General features: G+C 47.4%; 1 protein-coding gene across 1 annotated transcript; it reads left to right on the plus strand.

The window, feature by feature from the left end:
* Window positions 1-7,189: 7,189 nt before the first annotated feature.
* LOC118836484 (SUN domain-containing protein 2-like) lies at window positions 7,190-19,059 on the plus strand. Its single transcript, XM_036743763.1, has 15 exons — window positions 7,190-7,326; window positions 8,047-8,182; window positions 8,777-9,108; window positions 10,335-10,405; window positions 11,392-11,519; window positions 13,249-13,503; window positions 13,707-13,784; window positions 14,452-14,495; window positions 14,898-15,063; window positions 15,484-15,705; window positions 15,885-15,969; window positions 16,208-16,323; window positions 16,479-16,646; window positions 17,752-17,844; window positions 18,081-19,059. Exons 1-15 carry the CDS (start codon window positions 7,190-7,192, stop codon window positions 18,192-18,194), a joined length of 2,145 nt encoding a protein of 714 aa, XP_036599658.1. The 3' UTR covers window positions 18,195-19,059.
* Window positions 19,060-21,484: the final 2,425 nt, after the last annotated feature.

Below are 21,484 nucleotides of genomic sequence, written 5' to 3' on the forward strand. Positions count from 1 at the left end.
CATGAACTATGTACATTCGTAATGAGTTTTTAATGGTTTAATGGGAAGGGGTAGTGGTAAAACATGCATGATTAATACATATATAATATACTTAAAAATGAAAAGTCTGGAAACAGCAATCATTCATGTCACAATGGTCAGAGTATGGATTCCAGTACAGGTCTGTGACTCCAAGATCAATGATCTGTAGACCATGCCTCTTAATTACATATTAGCCATTCTGCTTTCTAGTTCCTCTGCCTCTTGGAATGAGAAGGGGAATAAAGGAAATATGATAGCCGCAGCAGAAACAGCAGGACAGATATTGTCTCTCTTCATCCTCTCTTCCCTCATTCTTCAATGTCTCCTCATTCTCTCTTCACCACCATCCACACAAACTCCACTGGAGATGTCTACCCCGTATCCCAAGTGTCAGTGAAATAAGAATTCTAAGCCAAACCAATGATAGTGAATTAAGGAGAAACTCAATACTTTTAAATTGTATTAAAAGGTAATGTAAAAAGCAAACACTTCTACTCTTATAATGGAAGGGAATCTCCAACAACACCAAAGGGGAAGAAAAAAGGTAACTCAGACAGAGGAAAGTCAAGATTCCTATGTGCTCTCTCTCACATGTGTGTGTGCATATATATGTATGTACGTATATGTATATCTGTATGTATACACACATACACATATATACACACAATACATCCCCATACACATACATATATATCATAAACATGAGTGCACTGGGATTAAGGTAGTTACTATGACCTTGTAGGATTATATTATTTAATTATTTCTCAAAGCCACAGCACCAAAGTCCATTTTCCACTTCTCTCTCTTCTCTTGGATATCCCTTCTGCTGCCAAATTGCATTTTTCTTGTATATGTAAAAAGTCCAAATTGGAGCAGAAATATGAGTGAAGTATAGGATTTCATTTATTTCCTGCTGCATTTTCTGTTTAACTTAATATTTCCCTCTTCGTTTTCTTAATCTCCCTTCCTAATGTTACCTATGCAGGAATCACAGTGAAGACTAGAGGATATTAGGTTTTTTCTTCACAGACAGAATGGGAGAGTGCAGTACATTCATGGTAGCCATCTCACTGTGGCTCCCTGAGACAAGAATGACACCAAACTGTACTCCTGCTGGTCAGTATAGTTTGTCTTCTTTTACTCACTGCCTTCTGTTTCAGCATTGCATGTCCATTTGGGATGCCTTCTTTATGACTGCTTCACATCTCTGCTTTCTGGACTTGTCCACCAGATTGTAGACCTTCTTTTTTTTAAAATGTATTTATTTTATTTTCAATTCACGGGAAGGTGGTAAGATAAGTGAGGGGAATCAAGAGGGAGGGTAAACAGGAAGGCAGTGGTCAAAGGCAAAACTGTGTTGAGGATTGGAAGGGGAAAGGGAGAATAAAAAGCATAAAGAGGGAGGAAATAGGATGGAGAAAAAGACAGAGATAGTAATCATAAGTGTGAATGTGAATGGGATGAACTCTCCCATAGAACAGAAGTGGATAGAAGAAGGAATTAAAAACCATAATCCTACAATATGCTGTTTACAAGAAACACATTTGAAATGGGGATACACACAGGCTAAAGGTAAAAGGCTGGAGTAAAATATATTGTGCTTCAGCTAAAGTAAAAAAAAGCAGGGATAGCAATCCTAATCTCAGACAAAGCAAAAGCAAAGATAGATCTAGCTAAAGGAGATAAGGACGACACTACATCCTGCTAAAAGCCACCATAAACAATGAAGCAATATCATTATTTAACATAAAGGTACCAAGTGGTATAGCAGGAAAATTCTTGGAGGAGAAGTTAAGGGAGGTACAGGAAGAAATAGACAGCAAAACCATACTAGTGGGGGACCTCAACCACCCCCTCTCTGAACTTGATAAATCTAACCTCAAAATAAACAAGAAAGAAATTGAGGAGATAAATAGAATTTTAGAAAAGGCAGAAATGATAGACTTCTGGGCAAAACTGAATGGGGATAAAAAGAAATATACTTTTTTCTCAGCAGTATATGGCACATACTCAAAAATTGACCATGTACTAGGGTATAAAAATCTCACAATCCAGTGCAAAAAGGCAGAAGCAGTGAAAGCATACTTTTCAGATCATGGTGCAAAAAAAATTATTTTTCATAAAGAACCATGGAAAAATAAGTTAAACAAATTAATTGGAAACTAAATAAACTAATTCTAAAGAATGAGTGGGCCAAAGAACATATCATAGAAACAATTAATAGCTTCATTCAAGAGAATGACAATGAGACAACATACCAAAATTTATGGAGTGCAGCAAAAGCAGTTCTTAGGTGAAGTTTTATATCTCTAAATGCTTACATGAATAAAACAGAGAAAAAGAAGATCAATGAATTGGTCATGGACCTGAAAAAGCTAGAAAAAGAACAAATTGAAAATCCCCAATTAAATACCAAATTAGAAATACTGAAAATCAAAGAAGAGATTAATGAAATAGAAATCAAGATAACTACTAAATGAATAAATAAAACCAAGAGGTGGTTTTATGAAAAAAAAATCCATAAAATTGATAAACCTTTGGTCAATTTGACTAAAAAAAGAAGAAAATCAAATTACCAGTATCAAAAATGAAAAGTGTGAATTCACCTCAAATGAAGAAGAAATTGAAACAATAATTAGGAATTATTGTGCCCAATTGTATGCCTATAAATTTTGCAACCTTAGGGATATGGATGAATATCTACAAAAATATAAATTGCCCAGGTTAACAGAAGAGGAAGGAAAATTCCTAAATAACCCCATCTTAGAAAAAGAAATTAAGCAAGCCATCAATGAACTCCCTAGGAAAAAAAATCTCCAGGGCCAGATGGTTTTACATGTGAATTCTATCAAACATTCAAAGAACAATTAATTCCTATACTTTATAGGCTATTTGGGAAAATAGGTGAAGAAGGAGTCCTACCAAATTCTTTTTATGACACGAATATGGTACTAATATCTAAACCAGGAAGAATTAAAACAGAGAAAGAAAATTATAAACCAATTTCCCTAATGAATATTGCTGCAAAATTTTTAAATAAAATATTGGCCAGAAGATTGCAGCAACTTATCATGAGAATAATACACTATGACCAGGTAGGATTTCTTCCAGGAATGCAAGGCTGGTTCAATATTAGGAAAACTATCAGCATAATTTATTATATCAACAACAAAACTAGCAGAAACTATATGATAATCTCGATAGATGCAGAAAAAGTCTGACAAATACAACACCCATTCCTATTAAAAACACTAGAAAGCATAGGAATAAATGGAGCCTGCCTTAAAATTATAAATAGCATCTACCTAAAACCATCAACAAGCATTATTTGTAATGGGGATAAGCTAGATGCATTCCCAATAAGATCAGGGGTGAAACAAGGATGTCCATTATCACCCCTATTATTCAATTTAGTACTAGAAATGTTAACTGTAGCAACAAGAGAACAAAGAGAAATTGAAGGAATTAGAATAGGCAAAGAGGAAATTAAATTATCATTTTTGCAGATAATATGATGATTTACTTAGGGGATCCTAGGGAATCAGGTAAAAAAATCTACTTGAAATAATGAACAACTTTAGCAAAGTTGCAGGATATAAAATAAACCCACATAAATCCTCAGCATTCCTATACATTACTAACAAAGCCCAACAGCAAGAGATAGAAAGAGAAATTCCATTTAAAGTTACTGTAGACACTATAAAATATTTGGGAGTCTATCTGCCAAGACAAACCCAGGACTGATACGAATATAATTATGAAATGCTTTTCACACAAATAAAGTCAGATCTGAATAAATGGAAAAGTATCACTTGCTCATTGATAGGCCAAGCTAATATAACAAAAATGACAACAATACTACACAATAGTCAATTTATAAAGGAAGAGGAGACCCCCAGCAGCCAGACCACCCCTCCCCCACACCTCATGAAACCAGAGGCCATAGTGCATAAAGCTAGATCCCCACACAAGAAACTTGGGACAGAGCCCCCTGAGCCTCAGAAACAGAGATCCACTTTAGAAGCCAGGAGGAAAAAAACACACTAAAAAGCCAGAGGAGTAAGGAAGAAGAGGGATTATCTCTGAAGGGAAATACTGGCAGCCATGTTGGCAGGTTGAGGAGTGGACATGATGCCAATCTGAAGCCCTCCAATCTGCTGATTCAAAGTGAAGCACTTTGGACCTTCCTTTTTCATGGGAAGGGGGGACTAAAAAGAGCTAAAGGAGTGAAGTGGGGAGACTGTCTTCTCCATTCTCAACCCCATTTAAAAGCACGGAAGTGATTGGTTAGAGGGTCCTGCTTTAGTGGCCACCTGGAACGGTCTTCCCTGGCCCATGGGCCATTGTTACTGCCTAGCGCTGAAGAGAAGGTGTGCCTTTCCACCTCCATCTGGGACATAGTCATGTTGATTTTCCTAATTTGTGTTTTAGGGGAAAGGAGGACTGGCAAGAATCCTGTGCCCAGGGCAGAGCCACCCAGTCCCCTGATCCCAGATGCCCCTCTTGGCAGGCCAGACAGGGGCTCATCTCCCATTTTATGCCCAGTTTTGGCTGGCTTCATCCTCCCAGTGGCAGAGCCCAGCTCCCTCGAACTCACCCTCTAACGTGGGGGAGCCCCAGCTGCAGCATGATCTTCCCAGGATGAAGGCACATCTACTTCTGGCCTCTGACTTTCTTCTCGCGCCCCTTCTTGCACGTGCCATGCGTCCCCTCCCCCCGCGTTCGCCCCGCGTTCCCCTGGTTACTATGGTAGCCACCAAGGAATGCGGACACGGACACTGTCGCGGAAACGGACAGAGACACGATCGCGGTGGGCAGGGGAGGGACAGAGCCTTTTCCACAGGTGCGGGGGTGGCCCCGCCAAGCTAGAGACTGGCCGGGAGAGGAGTTGAGGGAGGGTCCGAGGTGCTGGGCACGGGCACAGTGGCTGCCCCTCCTCTTGCGCCAAGGCACATCTTCCCCCTCAAATATTGCCCCCCTGGTAGGCCATAGCTACTACTGCCCTTGTCTGCCCCCCAAAAAATCTGGGCACAGGGGCCACCTCTCCTTTCATGTGTTACTCTCCCTGTGCCAGGGCAGAGCTGCCCTCCCCAAGAATTGCCCCTGAGCACAGCTGACTCTGGTCCATTCTCTAACATTCCCCCCACCCCAAATCCCCAGTGTATGGAATTGCGGAAGGTGTACATGACTGAGCTGGATCCCTCAGTGTCAGGCCTGGTTGTCCCCCGGCTTCATCTCCCTTCTCCAAAACAACCCCAAAATGAAGTTTCCCAGGCCAGGGCTCACTTCCCAAAGCCAAGGCCTGGCATGCCCTTTCACCTCCCCCAGGACAAAGTTGTGTTGATTTTCCTAGTGGGGTATGTGTGTGTGTGTGCGTGTGTGTTGAGAAGGTAGGGCTGGCAACAGTCCTTGGCCCAAGGTTGACCCACCTAGTCCCCTGACCCCAGATGTCCCTCTTGGCTGGCCAGAATGGGGCTCATCACCCACTCTACGCCCATTCTTTGCCAGGCTCATCCTCCCAGTGCCAGAGCCCAGCTGCCCTGTAGCTCACCCTCTAAAGTGGGGGAGCCCTATCCCAGGGATGATCCTCCTAGGTTAAAGGCCCAGCTGCCCCTGGCTCACTGGGTGTCCCTGCCAGGACATCATGGCCCCTTCCTCCCTCCTCCCTGCAGAAGGTTGTCCCTGGCCGGGGGCCACATCCCCCACTTACCCCAACCTCATCTGCAGAGCTGAGCCAAACTGAGACTTGGGGCAGGTTCAAGTGACCCCTTTCCTTTGTGTTGGTAGCTCCTGAGAAGGACCTTGGGGGGTGTTGTGTATCATCTCTGGGCAGATGAGGGAAAGCCAGGTTGCTCGTGGCAGGAGCTCTTGAAAAGTGTCAGTGTCTGTGCGTGGAGCCAAGCTAGTCCCCAAAGCATTTTCTGGACAGCCTGGAAGATTGTTTTCATCTCGGCCCCTCCAGTCTGGGTTGACAGCTGGCAGCAGATCCAGTGTGCTCCCAGGCCTGAGCCAAAAGGGATCCATCATTTCAATCAAAGCAGTAACACCAAGAATACAAGCCATAGCTTATGCAATGGTCACAGACCCTCTAAAATCGAGGCTGAGATATTAGAGATTATTTTGTAGTGTGGACAGACTGGGCAAGCAAGCTGAGATCACCTACAACCTGGTCTCCTCTGTAATGTGAGGGCTTGAACCCTGGGCTAACTCATCTTCATTATGCCAGTTTTCCTAGGGCTGGGACAGCCTCTGCTTGATACGAACCCTCTGTACTTGAAGCCTTTCTTCTACAATCCTTGACAACTGAGAAATCCTTGAGGAGGCATTGAGGTTGGAGCTCAATTAGGGAGGGTGAGGGCCTGCCTTGGAGGTTCTTTCTGGTGGTGTGGGGGCCCAAGGGAGCTCACCACTTGTCCATTTAGGTGTTTGTTAAATGAGTTCCATAATCCTTAATAGTTGTGATGATGACATGAAAAAACTGTCCATGACTGTTCCTCCTGAAGCACATTGCCTAAGGGATAGTGTTAGTATCAGCCGGTTAGCTTGGACCAAGACAGAGTTCTTGCATGTTACTCAATCTGCCCTCTAGAACAGATCACAGAATTTGGTATTATTGGGAGGAGGGGATTGGGGGGAACTAAAGACTTAGAAGAGAAAGTGGTCCTTCCTTACCAATCTTATCAGGAGAAAGAAAATGTGTGTTTGTGAAGAAAGCTGAGAACAATCACAAGGCCAGTATCCAAACCCCAGCTTCAAGAAAGATGTGCTAAGGGGGAGATGCACAATGGAGAGAGCGTGGGGGTGGCCCTTCATCAGGGAAATCTCCTGTAGGATCCTTTAGAGAGAGGACTTCATGGCCAGGCTGAGCCATGGCTAAACTCAGACACAAAGCTGCTGGGCTTGGCTCTGATAAGCAGCCATCTTCCATGTGCCTTGGAGATGCTTCAGAAGCACTTTAGGGGAGCACCTCTCTGTTGCAGCCCAGCTTCCATTTTGGAGGATTCAGTCTGGGGAGTTTCATCCCTCTCCTTCAAGGTTCCTCCCCCCAATCAGTCTCTTCTCTGGGGGTCCCAGAAAATAGCAACAAGTCAGTCAGTAAGCATGGCTGCTCATTCCTTTTTCCTCCTTTTGGGAATTTCTACAATTAATCTAGCAGGAAAGACTGATGATGCCCCGATGCAGAGAGCGCCTGATGCGGCGTTACAATGGTGACAATGGAGGCAGTGGCAGCAGCAGCACCAGCAGCAGCACAGGGAGTTCCCTGGTAGCTGGTCAGCACACAGCCTTCCAGGACAGTGCCTTCAGGTAAGTTGTGCCAGAGTGAGCCTAAGCTACCTTCCAGACCACAACTGCCCAGTGCAACCAAGGGCCTTGGCAGCTTGCATGTGCACATGTCTTTTTTGCCCTAATCTTTGGTGGAGACATGACTCAACTGCTTGCTTTCCCCACAAATGTGAGAATTTCTTGTCCCCAGCACCATCTCTTCCCCTTCTCCCACAAGCTGGGCTGCTGCTGCTTTCACTGTCTTCGAACAGGGACTAGGGAGGGGCAGCTTTGAATGTCCTGAAGGCTGGAAACCCTGAAGTCTGAAGCTGGGCAGGGAATGAATGCCTTCTGCCATGAATCACTTCACCCTAGCACCAATGCCCATGGTTGCTAGGATGAGCTGCAGCACCCAACAAGGGCATAGGAAGCCACCGGTGGTGAAGGACTTGTGGGTGAAGAGACAGGTTCAGGAGGCTGTTAATTGCTCTCATACCTCATCATGGTAGTTTAATTTGGAAAGGGGCTTTCCCTGGTGTATGGTAGCTGTGACTTTGTTCAATGCCACCTCCAACATTCAAAGTTATCCATCAGCTTAAAAAATAAGAACAGGAAAAGAGGGCTTTGGGTATCATTTCTTTTCATCCTGGAAGTCTCTGAGAAAGTCTCTTCCTCCTGGCCTTTCCCCCTCCCTGTCTTTCTCACCCTTTGTCTTTTTGGCCCTCTTTCTTACCTTTGTTCTTCATGCTTGATGCCCCCCAGGACTATGAGGAGGAAGACGAGGCAAGCAAAAGGCCTGTCATCAGCCTGTCCCCTGCATGCTGCTTCCAATCCTCACACCACTTACAAGGAATCGGTGGTCAGGGAGGCCTCTGTCATGGGACCCTGGACCACCTGGGTGACCGGAAGCTCCCTTCTATGAGAAGAGCTGTACAGCCATTCTTCGTGGAGTGAGAATGGTGAGCTCGGCCCAGAGTTGACAAACCTGAGGGCTTGGGCTGGGAAGAAGAAGAGAAGAAGCTCCTCCCTGTCTTCTCAAGATTTCTGGGGAGGCTGGCTTTTACCCTTGTCTCTGACATGTGTTGGTCTGCTCCTCCTTGGATCTCTGTTTCCTCATGTGAAACATAAGATTGTATTGGGTTGGGTTGGCTCATCTGCCTGGATCCTCTCACGTTGAAGATCCTTCCATTCTCCTGAAGGCCCTCAGCCCAATGGATGGCACTTTTACAGGTTCCTGGGAGAATAACCCTACCTTCCAAGGCAGAAGGCCATGTGGTTTTCTATAGCCAAAGAGCTAAAAATGGTCTTTCTCTATTGAAATAAAGTTTCATCATCTTGAAAACCATCCTTAGCTCATACAGAAGTAGGATGTGGGCCATATTTTACCCTTGGGCAAAATTCACTCCCTGCCCTAGAGCAGGTGGGATGGGCTTCAGAGCACCACCCAGCAAAGTGGCGAGATGTCTGAGTTGTGTCTGAAAAGTTCTGCCAGGCATCCCACCTTTGGCAACTGCTTCTGCTGCAAGCTGAGTGGAGTAACTCTAGGACAGTGTGTGGAGATGAGCTTCTTATGGAAGGATCCCCAAGCACAGTGAGAGAGCCTTGGGAGGATCCAAGAGCAGAAGAGCAAGAAGCAGCTGCAGAGTTATCAGGCTGGGACCAGGCTAACTCTGGGCCAGGATGGGCTTGGAGGACAAAGTCTTTGAAGCCCTCTGCTGGGACTTTTACAGGGTGGCTCTTTGGCCTGTTGTCCTGGTGGCTCAGCACCAGCTGCTATTACCTGACCACAGCTGCCTCCCTGATGAACATCATTGTCTTCAGCAGGTCAGTGAGGCCTCCCTGAGGCCTGTCAGAATCAAAGATCCAATGCTCCAAAGAGCTCCACAGTCCTTGAGATCAATTTCCCCATAGGCTTTGCCCTGTTGGATTTCAACTTTTTCAGACTTTTATGCACTGAGTCTTATGAGAGAGGGTCAGGTCAGGTTCAGGGGTGCCCTGTAACCTGCTGGTGAGAGTCAGCTACCAATCAGGGCTTGACTGAGTGTGTTGACTAAAGAAGATGATTGGAGAAATGGTTTGTGTATGGCTTGCCCTCCTCCAGAGCTACTTGGCACAGGCCAGCCCCCATTACTCTTGGCTCTTCAGGGAAGTGAGTTGGTTGTGAGCACTCTCTTCCTGAGTATCTTGGAACAGTTCTCCCCTCAGTAGTTCCTGTCTCTGATATCAACTGCGTCTGGTAGGTTCACCTTGGAGGGGCTGAGTTTCCAGGAACAATCCCTATTTTGGGTTTGGAATCCAGAATTATGTTCCCATTCCTCCAGGTATCCAGGCCATTCTTGTAGTTTCTCTGTGGAGGAGCATGTCCAGGTTTCCAGGCTGCTTTCAGGTCTGGGTCCAAGAGCCTTGAGAGCAGGTGTGGGGAACCTGTAGTCTCCAGGCCACATCTGGCCTTCTGTGTCCTCTGGTGTGGCCTTTTGACTGAGTCCAAATTTTACAGAACAAATTCTTTTATTGAGGGATATATTCTGTGATGTTTGGATTCAGTCAAAAGACTGTACTTGAGGAGCTAGCAGCCCACATGTGGCCTCAAGGTCAGCAGGTTCCCCAGCCCTGTTCCAGATTCTTGGGGCCCCAGGCTAGGCCAAGGGTGACCAGCCAGACTTAGCAGGCCTTCCTCCTGCAGCAATTCCAAGTCCAAATTTACAAGCACTGAAAGGACTTAGGAAAAGAAGACTGTCCAATTCACTAGCATATTCACACATTTCTGATGGAGGTCTGATAGGGAGAAGTCTTCCACCAAACCTGTCAAAGGGCACCCTGTCACCATTCATGACAACATGAATGCATTTCCCAAAGGCCAGTTTTCTCTTTCCACTTGACCTCCAGGGCTGTCCATAAAACACCAGAGCTCCACAACTTGTCTGTGCCTGGATAGGGGCACACCCTTTTGGTTGTTTCATTGCCGGCTCAGGGAGGGTGTCATAGGACACTGTGGTGGGGAAGGGCAACTGCTACCATTTCCACCTTCATTTCATCCCCATGAAATACAGGTGCTTTCCAACTGCGAAGAAGCTGCTCCTGTGTCTTCTATTGCCATTGCTTCTGGTTTCACTGACTTTTGGTGAGGCTTACTGAGTCCCCAGGGCAGCCTGGGAGGGAGGATGGCCCAGGGTTTGATGGCAGGGCCATGGAAGGAAAGTCTGGAAGATAGAGCTTTGACGGGGAGCCTTTAGGGAGCTGGGACAAAAGCCTGGGGAAAAGGGACCCTGCCCTCATATGGGGAAGTTTTCATGCCTAAAATGTGAAAGTTATGTCTTGTGTCTCCTTCTCCTAATCCATTTCAACACACCTTTTTGTGCTTCTTCTGTATGCAGGCCTCCCCTATGTGGTTGGGGTAGCTGTGAGGCTTCCCAGGGGCATGTTTTATCTGTGCCCTGTGTGTTCACTGACCAGGCACTTGAGGGCGGGGGAGTGGTAGAGGAGCTGAGTCAGTTATCTGGGCAGGACAGATGCAACAGCAGAACTGGAGGCCTTTGCCCCTTCTCATTGTTGAGAACAGACAGGGTGGTCCTCCCTAGATGATCCCAGAAGGGATGGACTCTTGCTCAGCAGCCATGACGTTACTCAGTCCATACTGTGAGAAAAAAACCAAGCTCATGAATGATGACACCACAAACAGACGGTCACCAGGACCTGTATTCAGGTGGCATCACTTGAAAGCATCTGGTCCTTCTTCAGAAGGGAGAGAGCACTGTGTAGACTAGGCCTGGGAAGAGGAGGCAGGACTTCTTGGTTTATACTCCATGTCCTCTCACCAGCTTATTCTTATGTATCTTTTTTGCCATAATTCGAAATTATATCATGAGCTCCTGATAGGATCATGTGAAAGGGAATCTTTTCCTGTAGGCTCTTGTGGTGGAAGTGGCTCTAGCCATTGCCTTCCATGTCATGGAGCCTGTCAGGCATCTGCTTTTCTTGGACTAGGGTCTGAGCTTGCATAGATGTGACACTGCCAGAATCAGTCCAGATGTAGGTCCTCACCCTGTACTTCTTACTCGTCTGGTGCCTCAGCCTCTGCCTCAATTAGCCTTTGCTCCCATGTGCTAGGTGCTTGGTATTTCTACCCCTATGGACTGCAGACTTTCCACCCTGCTATGCTCTCCTGGTGGGCAGCAAAGGGAAGCAGCAAGAGTGAGGAGTTACAGGAATCAGGAAAATCTACCCCATATTTCCAGGTGAGTGCCTGGGATTTTTACCAGGAATGGTTTGCACACCATGGGCAGACACCTTGCTCACAATCAAGTTCATTCCTCTCAACCTACTGTTACTTAGTCAACAAGCTTTTATTAATCATTGGTTATTGTGTGTCAGGCAATATCCTAAGTCACTGGGATTCAAAGAAAGGCCAAACCAAACAAACAACCTTACAGTCCATGCCCTTGAGAACTTCCTAGACAGATGAGGAGACAGGTACAAACAAAATCTAAAAGGACCAATGGCATCAGAGAAGTAGAGGGCATTGGCTGTGCTGTTTCTTATAGGGTGGCAATACAGACTATTGTCATACCATCCTTGAAGCCTGTCTTGGCCTGGCTGGGTCTGTCAGATGCAGTCCTTGGTAAGGTCAACTCTGCAGAACCATGATGCATTGGAGGATGGAGAAGCTGGGTTAGTCATAAAAAGGTGTTTTGTTTTAATTTTTTATTAAAACAGTCTGTTTTATTTTCCTCTCACCTCCCACCTATTTGGGAAAATGCAAAACAAACCACTTGTAACAAATGTGCAGCGTCAAGCAAACCAGTCCCTCCTTGGACATATCTAAGAGATGCATGTCTCCTTCTGCTTCTTGAGTCTATTCCCTCACTGTCAGAAATTGGCTCATTTGCCAGAAGAGTAGTTGATCATTGCATTAATCAGAGTTCCAAAGTCTTTCCAAGTTGTTTGTCTTTGTGGTTTGCTTACTCCTCCCTAAATCAGTTCATACAAGTTAATAGCAAAAAAATGTGAGACTATTTGGGTTTTTTTTGGAGCACTTCTCAGCAGTAAGAAAATCAAGAGTCTTTGATTGAGTCTTGCCTTTGCTTGAATCAAGAGTCTTTGATTGAATCAGGAGTCCTTGCTTGGAAAGAGTATATATACTCTGAGGTTAGCTTTTTTGGGGGGCTCACTCACTGGAAGAATGTTTGTGTAAGTTGGCCAGATGAGAGTATGGGTTGCTGTTAAGGAGCCCCCAGCTTTGAAAACCCAGATGTCTGTGCTTCTGTCTCTGGTAACTATGTTTGTATTGCTCTGGTGAGACAGTTAGCAGCCTGTCTATTGATTTATGTTATTTTCTTTGTTTGTAATTTCTGTTTCTATTTGCTCTGAAGTTCAGGGTGCTGACTTTTTCCCCTGAACTCAGTGAATGACATGCATATGCTTAATTCAAGTAAGATTGTTAAGCCATTACAGTTGCTTTCTTTAGAGAAGCAGATCAAAGGACATGTGCTAGCAGGATCAAGGGCAATTTATTCTTAATGAGGAATCCAAAGGAATTGGTAAATGTTCCTGGCTAGGAGTGGACTCCTCCCTTCTTTAGGAAGAGGGTGTTGGGAATACAGGAGCAAGACCATCTTTATTCTGTCAGACTGCCCCAGAGAGATGCAGCATCAGCTCAGTACCTCCCTTGAGAGGATGGATTGGTCTGCTCCCTTCTGGGTTACAATCTTCTCTACAAGCCGCTCACATGCAACTCCTTGGTATGTTACCCTCCCCATTCAAAAAAAATACTTTCCATGTTCAAAAATGGCAGAAAACTCCTCCCTGTTGGTGTGTAAAGTAATATTCAATTAACCAATTAAGCATACATGGTAGCCAGTTGACCTAGTTCTCCCTTCAACCCTGACTGTTATCTGACTGGTTTAGTCCACGTTTTAATAAACATCCTGAGGCTGATCTTTGTTTGTTTTCTTTCTTGTTCCCAAGGCTGAACAACATGTCCTGTCAAGGGTTCATTGTTCAGGAGGACGACTGGAGACTCTGACATCAGATTCCTCTGCTCATTGGCAGAAGGAGGCTGCTAGGCTGGAACACCTGCAGCTACAGCCAGGGGCCATTGAGAATGGAGATGGGAAATGCCTGAGCCAGGAAGACATTTTGAGTGTCCTGGAGGGCCTGGTGAGCCGATGGGAAGCCACTTTGAAGGAAGACTTCCGCAGGGACAGTACTGCTTACATCCAGGTGAGGAGAAAGCAGGAGCTGCTCACCTGCTCACCTGCTCTCCTGCTCAGACCAGTTCACCAGGACTGGCCTCTCTCAGTTTGACCAACAGGGGCAGTGGCAGTCATGGAGGTCTTGAGATGAGGTGGTGCTCTGGGCTCTCCAGAGCCTGCCAAGTTCCCTGGGTCTTGTTGAAGGCCTGTCTCCTTTTCTGTGCTCCTCAGGAAGCGATGGCCAAGCTCAGGGCTAAAAATCCTCAAGATTTGAATAACATCTTAAAGAAGATTACTTGGATATGCCAGGTAATCCAGAAACTCAACTTCTTCTGGAGGCAGACACAGTGGGGGTGGGCATCTCAGGAGAGGCCTCTCAGGGGGCCTGGCTCTTGTCTGTGGGGTTCTGGCCACATTTCATACCTGTCTGGGAGCATCTTAGATTGACAAAGACTCTGGTCATGCTAAGAGATGGCCACTTGCTATCAGAGCTACCTGAAGACCCTGGACCCTGTTGTCTGAAGGATGAGCAGGGAGCTTGCTGGCCTCAAGGAAACCTAGACCTCCTCCTACAGCAAGTGTCTGAGACCCGTCCCATGTGCTGAGCACATCCATGCAGGAAGACTAGGGAGGGATAAGACTGTGAAGGAGAAGAATGGGACTTAAGAGCTAAGTTTGAAACTTTCTTCAAGGGACCAAGAAATAACCTTACCACTCTGGGGAAAGTGGTTTATGCCTAATCCTAGCTGAGCTTGGATCTTTCTCAGGTGCCTCCTCTTGGTGGCATGGTAGGACAGGAGGCCAGTCTCGGAAAGGTCTAGCCTGGACCGAAGATCAAGATTTCTGGAGCCCAACAGTTTGTAGAGAATAGGATTCTCCTCAGCAGACAGAGGGCCTACCCAGAAAAGACCACAAGTCCCCAGAATGAGGAGCTGATATTTTTATAAGTCTCAATGTAGCCTCATTTTCCTTACAGGAGCTACAAAGATGGATGCTCCAGCTCAAATTGGAGTGGCAGAGGTAAGGTTCCAAAGTGACTCCCAAAGTGAAAGGGACGGAAGGAGGGCTAGTAAGCTAGAGCAGAGAAGTTAAAAGTGAGATTGTGGGTGGGGGTAAGGGGTGGGGGAGTGGGGGTGGTCAGTGGAGCCAGAATACTTGGGTTAGCATGTCCATAAGATCAATCAGAGATGGTGAGGTCTTCAAAGAGCAGATGAAGGTACTGAGGCCTGGGAGGGAAATGACCTGCTCAGGGTGACCCAGGGAGTAAAAGGGAAGACTTGAAGCCAGGTCTCTGGCTCTGTTCTTTCCATTGGATGGTGGTTTTCTTCAAGTGAGCCTGTTCCATTTCCTGGCCTCTGCTTGAAGCCATTCTCCATGACTATGCAGTGGTTGACCTTGACCTTTCCTTTTGTCACTGCCTAGTTTGGCACAAGAAGCTGTCCAGGAAAACATTGTAAAGGAGATGGGTCCACTGCAGGACCAGCTGGCTGGCATGAGGCAGGAGCTGGTGGCCTTGAGCCAGAGACAAACTGCAGTGGCAGAACAAATAGACCTTTGGCAAGAGAAGATGGCAGCCCTGAGAAGTGACGTGAGTCCCCCAGTTCCCTGGTTAGGCCACCCATGCCCCTCAATCCAAAATGGGCTGCTGCCACCTGGGCATCTGCCCAGGGAGGTTGAACCTTCTAAGGTGTCCACTGGGCGCTTCTGCAAGATTGGGCCTATTGGGTGGACTTTGTGACATGGTGGGGACATTTCTCATCTGTCAAATGGGACAAGAACAAGCGCCCGAGGGATCAATGAGATCCTGTTTGCAGACCCCAAAGCAGTGGAGAAATGCCAGTTAGTTGGTTCACAATCTTGCCTTCCCTGGCACCAGGCAGGCACATGCAGGCCCTGAGCTCTCAGAGTCTCTCTAGACACCCGAAGGACCCTGTTGAGGGCCTCTTCCTTCCTCACCTCTGCTGTTTCTCAGGTGTTTTGCTGAGCTCTCTCCTCTGCTGGGTTCTAGGTGGAGTCTCATTTCCCAGCCTGGATCAATCAGTTTCTTGTTGGAGAGAAGAGCACTCAGTCAGGGTTCCTTCAGCTAGAGGAGGTGCAGGCCCAGCTTCAGGACCTGGAGCAGAGAATCCTTACTCAAGTGGCAGAGGGGCAGGTCAAGTTTGCCAGTGAAGCTGCTGCCAGCCTGAGGCTGAGCCTTCTCAAGGAAGGATTGAGAGGCATGACAGAGGAGGTGAGGGATGTGCCCCACTCCCTGAGCAGCTGGGGGGAAGCCCAGGTTTGCCCTGAGAGGAGACTCCTGGGAGGGAGAGGGAAGCCCTGGCCCAGCAGGTAGCATGCTTGCCCCTCCCCCACAAGGAGTGGACAGGTCCTGCAGGTGGTCAGGTCCATAAGTCCATGCCTGTGTTTTAGGAAGTGCACCAGATGGTGAAACAGGCTCTAAAGCTGTATAGTGAAGACCACATTGGGCTGGTGGATTATGCCCTGGAATCCTCAGGTAGGCAGCCTGCAGAAAGCCAGAGGGTTTGAGACATGAGGTTTTAGAAAATTGGGAGGCAATTCTAGGACAGGAGGAATGGAAAACTGGGGATATCCCCTATGGGCAGATCAATTGTGAGGACTGATTCCCCTGCAGTGCCCTGTAGCCTTGAGAGCTGCCCTAGGCTACCCTGGTGTCCTGCCAGCCTGAGGCTTCTACCTCCTCCCCTCTCCTCATCTCCTTGTTGCTCTTTCAGGTGCCAGCATCATCAGCAGCCACTGCTCAGCCACCTATGACACCAGGATAGCTGTTCTAAGTCTCTTTGGTATCCCCTTGTGGTATTATTCCCACTCCCCAAGAGCCATCCTCCAGGTAGGTCTACAAAAAGCATCCCCAGCTTACCTCTCTTAGCCTGCCATGTCCTGCCCTCCTCTGTGGGGGCTGGGCTCTTCAGGCCGAGAGGCCCCACGATCAGGAGCTGGACTATTGGCTGCCTGCCTTTCACCTGATTTGCCTTCTTCCCACAGCCAGACGTCTACCCTGGCAACTGCTGGGCATTCCGGGGCCCGCAGGGCTTTGTCGGTATTCGATTGTCTGCCAGCATCCACCTCACTGCTGTCACCTTGGAGCACGTGCCCAAAGCCCTGTCCCCCATCAGCAACATCCCCAGTGCCCCCAAAGACTTTGTTATTTTGGTTAGTATCAGAGCCTGGAAGCTCTTTCTAGAAAGGCTGAAAGCCATTTCTTAACAGCAGCATTGTGAGGTGAGGAATGGAAGGATGTGCCCATTTTACAGACCGGACCTTGAAGCTGGGCTCCCGACTCCAGAGCCAACCCTTCCACCTCTCTTCCTAGAGAGCAGCCAGGAAAGGACAAGGAGAGTAGTAATAAGAGCCAAGATTTTGATGCTGCCTCAGGGTCCTTTTCTACAGCATTGCCTCTATGGCAGGTGTCCCATGGGGGAGCTGAGGTGGGGATGGTGAGTGCAATTCCCTAAGTAGTCACTTCCTCAGGGCAGAGATGAAATGTCCTTGGAAAAAGGATTTGGGGCCAAAAGATGGAGCCAGAAGAGAAGGTGAAGCAGGTAGGGGAGGGGCAAGCTACAGGAGCTAAAACCTGACATGGATGAATAAACTGAGGCACCCACAGTGAAATGGTTTATCCCAAGGCATGCAGCAGCGTAGAAGAAGAGACAGAGAAGGAGGCTAGGGACTTGAGGGGGAAGTCATCTTTCTATATAATTAGTAAGAGAGATGCTAGGTGTTGAGGGGACCAAGCAAGGAGCCATCACAGTGGCTTCAATTTTCTCTCATTTACTCTCTCCAGTGTATCCTTCTGCCTCTTCCTCCTGCAAGGCCCTCACCCCCTCCTCCTCCCCTTCCTCCCAAAAGGCCTCCTCAGTCATCTCTGCCTTCTCCTCCTCCTCAGCCACCTCTTCTTCTTCCTCCCCCTCCTCCCGTGCCTCCTTCTTCTCCCCCTCTTCCTCCTTGGTCTCCTCTGCCACCTCCCCCTCAGTCCCCTCCTCTCCTTCTCCCTTTGCCCCCTCCTCCTCATCCCCCTCCACCAATGCCTCCCCCTTCTTTGCCTCCCTGGATTTGATCTGATTCATGTCCTAAGAGCCAGATCTTTTCTCCAACCCACTCCAGTCTGTCTGTCTGACCATTCATCCATCCATTCATCCATCCATCCATCCATCCATCCATCCATCCATCCATTCATCCATGCGTCCATCCCTCCATCCATTCATCCATCCATCCATCCCTCCATCCATCCCTTCCCTTTGCTTTTCTTTCTTTTCAGGGACTAAATGAAAATTCGCAGTCGGAGGGTGTGGCGCTTGGCCACTTCACCTATGATAACACTGGGGAGTCCATTCAGACCTTCCACATTCAGGTATGGAGGGCTGGCTGCACAGCAGTTGGCCAGTGACCCAGACAGGCTGGTGATCTTGAGGGCTGGATCACCAGCCAGTGGGATGCTGTGGCTTTGCAAACAGCTTTGGTGGAAGCCAGGATAACCTTGTGGCTTCATTTAGTTTCTTAAGAACTCCTGGGGCAGAGGGGCTCTGGGGTCAGAGCATCCAGCAGGGGATCTCGGGCCTTTCTGACCCCACTCTTCTCTTCCCACAGGATAATGACACAACACCATATCGCCTGGTCGAACTTCGAATCCTGAGCAACTGGGATCACCCTGAATATACTTGTGTTTACCGCTTCAGGGTGCATGGGCAGCCGGCCAACTAGCCCTTCCCCCTGGGGCCCTTCACCCCTTCCCCCTGGTTGTGGGTATGGTGGGCAGGGGACTGTCCAGGATCTTGACCACAGGGCCTTTCTCTGGCCCTGTCTAGGGTTTGCATTGAGCTGATGCTACTCTCTCTTCCTGGGATGGAACTGCCCAGTCCCAGGTGCCTCTATAGGGAAACAGTGCATCAGAGGCTCATCAGGCTTTTTAATGGGCTCTGACTCTATTTTTTGGGGTTTGCTTAGTACATGGGCAGCTGTTATGTTTATTTAGATAGGGTTGTGGTGGGGGTAACTTGTTAGAGTTGAGGCTGGGATGGGAGGGGAAGGGCAAATTCTTCAGCCCTGAAGGCTGATTTCATTATGCATATAGATCCATTTTTATCTTTCTACACAGACATATTTCATGGTTTTTTAATTATCAGATAGTAACCTTAAGGGCTTCATTTCTGGCTGCCTCCCCTGGGGCCCAGGGTGTTATCTACTCTATCCCCTAACGGGAGGTGGGCAGGCTGTCGAGCACTTATCCTCACAGTGGCATTAGTGTCCTTTCTGCCTCTTACCATCAGGAGGGGAGGCAGGGCTGGTTACTGGTCCCCGAACACAGTAGCAGTGCCCACTCTTCTGGAGGTTTCAGGGACCAGCAGCAGTCAGTGCAGGCCTGACCCTAGCTGCCCCTCAGCAGCCTGCTCCCTCTGCCCCTTTTGCTCCTTCCCCAAGAAGCTGGCATCTGAGCAGCCATACATGGGAACCTACAGATGGGAGCTTAACTCTTCCCCGTCACAAAAGCTACCATTATATTCTTTAGTTTTACTTTGTTATCGACAGATTCCAATTTATGCTAATGCAAAAATAAATGTTCTCTTGGATCTGTGGTTGCTTCTTGTCTGCCTGTCACACAGAGTTTCCTCTTGTGACCACCTTGGAGTGGTGTGGGAAAAGGAGGCAGGATTCTGGTGGAAATCCACTATTCAAAAGATGGCTTCCATTCTGCTGAGTGAGGCCTGGAAGGAAGTGCCCTGGGCAGCAGAAGGAGCCAGAGGCAGAAGGAACTCCGTGTACAGAAAACAGAAATGGAAAGAGGCCTCTAGGACACTCTGGTTTTCCTTTCACCCCCTTTAGACTTGGCACAAATAGGACTGTGATACCCCGAGGTCCCCCCAGCACTCACCTATGTTTCTGAGTCAAAACCTCTCTCAACTTCCAACCCAGATGAAAAGATGTCTTCTTGCCCCTCAGACACTCCATCTAGCATCAACTGCGAACGAATTGGGGGTAAATGCAGTACTTTGGGATGAGAGGTTGAGCTTAGGGGAAATGCCCTCTTCCTTTCCCTGCTAACTTATTTAATTTTTATTGTTTTCATACCCACCTGTCATTTGTGATTCAAAGACTTGGCTGAAATCTGAGTGCCCTTTGCAGCGTTTCTTTGACCTAAGGGAAGACTAGCTGTTCATTGGACATTATTCGACAAGGGATCTGAGATCTCGGCAGCCTAGGCAGCAAATACATCTTAAGCCCTGCAGTTCTTCCCTCCTGTCATGAAAGCAAAGGGTTTCATTTCCCTGAGGAGGGAAAGTGTTCAGAGTCTGATCAAGCAAGTTGTCTCACTGAAACTGAAAGTGTCTTTCTTTATGGGGCAGTTCCCAGCTGCTCGCTGAATCAATAACGCACCTTCAAGAAAGCAGTGAACAGGAAGAGAGAGTTCAGGATTCTCTGTTCAGAGTCACTTGGCCACAATGTCTGCCCTGAGTTAATCTCTCACACAACACAAAGGGGCAAGAACATCACTTAAGGGTTACCTAAGGGATGTTTAGAGAAGCTGAAGAGCATCTTGAGCCCAGTTGTATTTAATCAATGGGAAAGAAGAGACCATGAGGGTAATAGAGCTCTGCCTACTTGCTTCTAACTCCATTGGGAAAAGAGACAGTTTTAAAAGGAAAGCAAGCTAATCTGGGCCCTCTGATTATCGAAAGGTAATCCACCCAATCTAGTAGGCCTAGAGTAGGCCTCCAATGCAGAGATCCTACTGAGAGCTACAGAGAAAGCACAATTAACAGGCATGACCTGGATGAAGGTTCAGACAAGGAGACTGAGAAGGAGGCAGTGAAACAGGTAGGTAGGAAGAGATGCAGGTGAGTTTGGAGTTATGCTAACCTGGAGAAAAGAGTGTGAATGAGAAGAGGGTCCTGGGCTCAATCCTAGGCTCTGTTCTCTTCTCCTTCCATTCTCCTTCACTTGGTGATCTCATCAACTTCCTTGGATTTAATGACTGTCTCTATGCTCATGATACTCAAAACTACCTATTCCGCCTGAAACTCTTTGCTCCCCTCCAGTGTTTTGTCTCTAGCTGCTTTTCAGATGTCCTTGTAGACATCTTCAGCTCAACATGCCCCAAACAGAATTCATTATTTCCTCCCTAAACTTCACCCTCCTACCTTCTCTATTACTCTAGAGGGTACCACCATCTTCCAGGCTCCCAACCATGGCATCATCCTGGACTCTCATCTCCCATGTACAAGCTGCTGCCAAGGCTTGTCCAATTCACCTCTGCCCCATCTCTGGAAGATTTCACCTTTGCAGCATCTCTCAGCAATTTCACCTCTGCAGCATCTTTCAAAATCCACCCTCTCTCTCCTGTGAGGCTGCCCCTCTCCTGATACAACCCGCATCACCTCCCACCTGCACTATTGCCATAGTTGCTGGTGGGTCTGATTGCCTCAAGTCTCTCCCCACTTCTTCCAGTTATCAAACTGATTTTTCCTAAGTTGCAGGTCTATGTCACCCACCCACTCAATAATCCATGGCTCCCTATTCTGTCCTGGATCAAATGCAGAATCCTCTGCTTGTCCTTCCAAGCTCTTCATAACTTAAGCCTCTACTCCCTTTCCAGCCTTCTTCTCACACTTCAGTCCCCACCACATCTTCTTCAATCCAGTGATACTGGCCTCCTGGCTATTCCTTGCACATGACCCTCCATCTTCTCTTTTCAGCCTTTTCTCTGGCTGTCCCCCATGCCTGGAACATTCTCCCTCTTAATCTCGACTTTCCTGGCTTCTTTTAAGTGCCAGTTAAAACTCCACCTTATACAAGAAGCCTCCCCAAACCCCTCAATTCTACCTTCTGTCGAGTTGTTTTTATTTTTCCCATACATAGTTGGTTTGTATCAAGTGATTTGCATGTTGTCTCCCTCATCGGATTGTGAGGTCCTTGAGGGCAGGCACCCTGTTTTTGCCTTTCTTTGTATTCCTAGCTGTTAGCATAGTAAGCATTTAATCAATATTTATTGACTG

Source organism: Trichosurus vulpecula, chromosome 2 (assembly GCF_011100635.1).
Source record: "Trichosurus vulpecula isolate mTriVul1 chromosome 2, mTriVul1.pri, whole genome shotgun sequence".
Classification (NCBI taxonomy): domain Eukaryota; kingdom Metazoa; phylum Chordata; class Mammalia; order Diprotodontia; family Phalangeridae; genus Trichosurus; species Trichosurus vulpecula.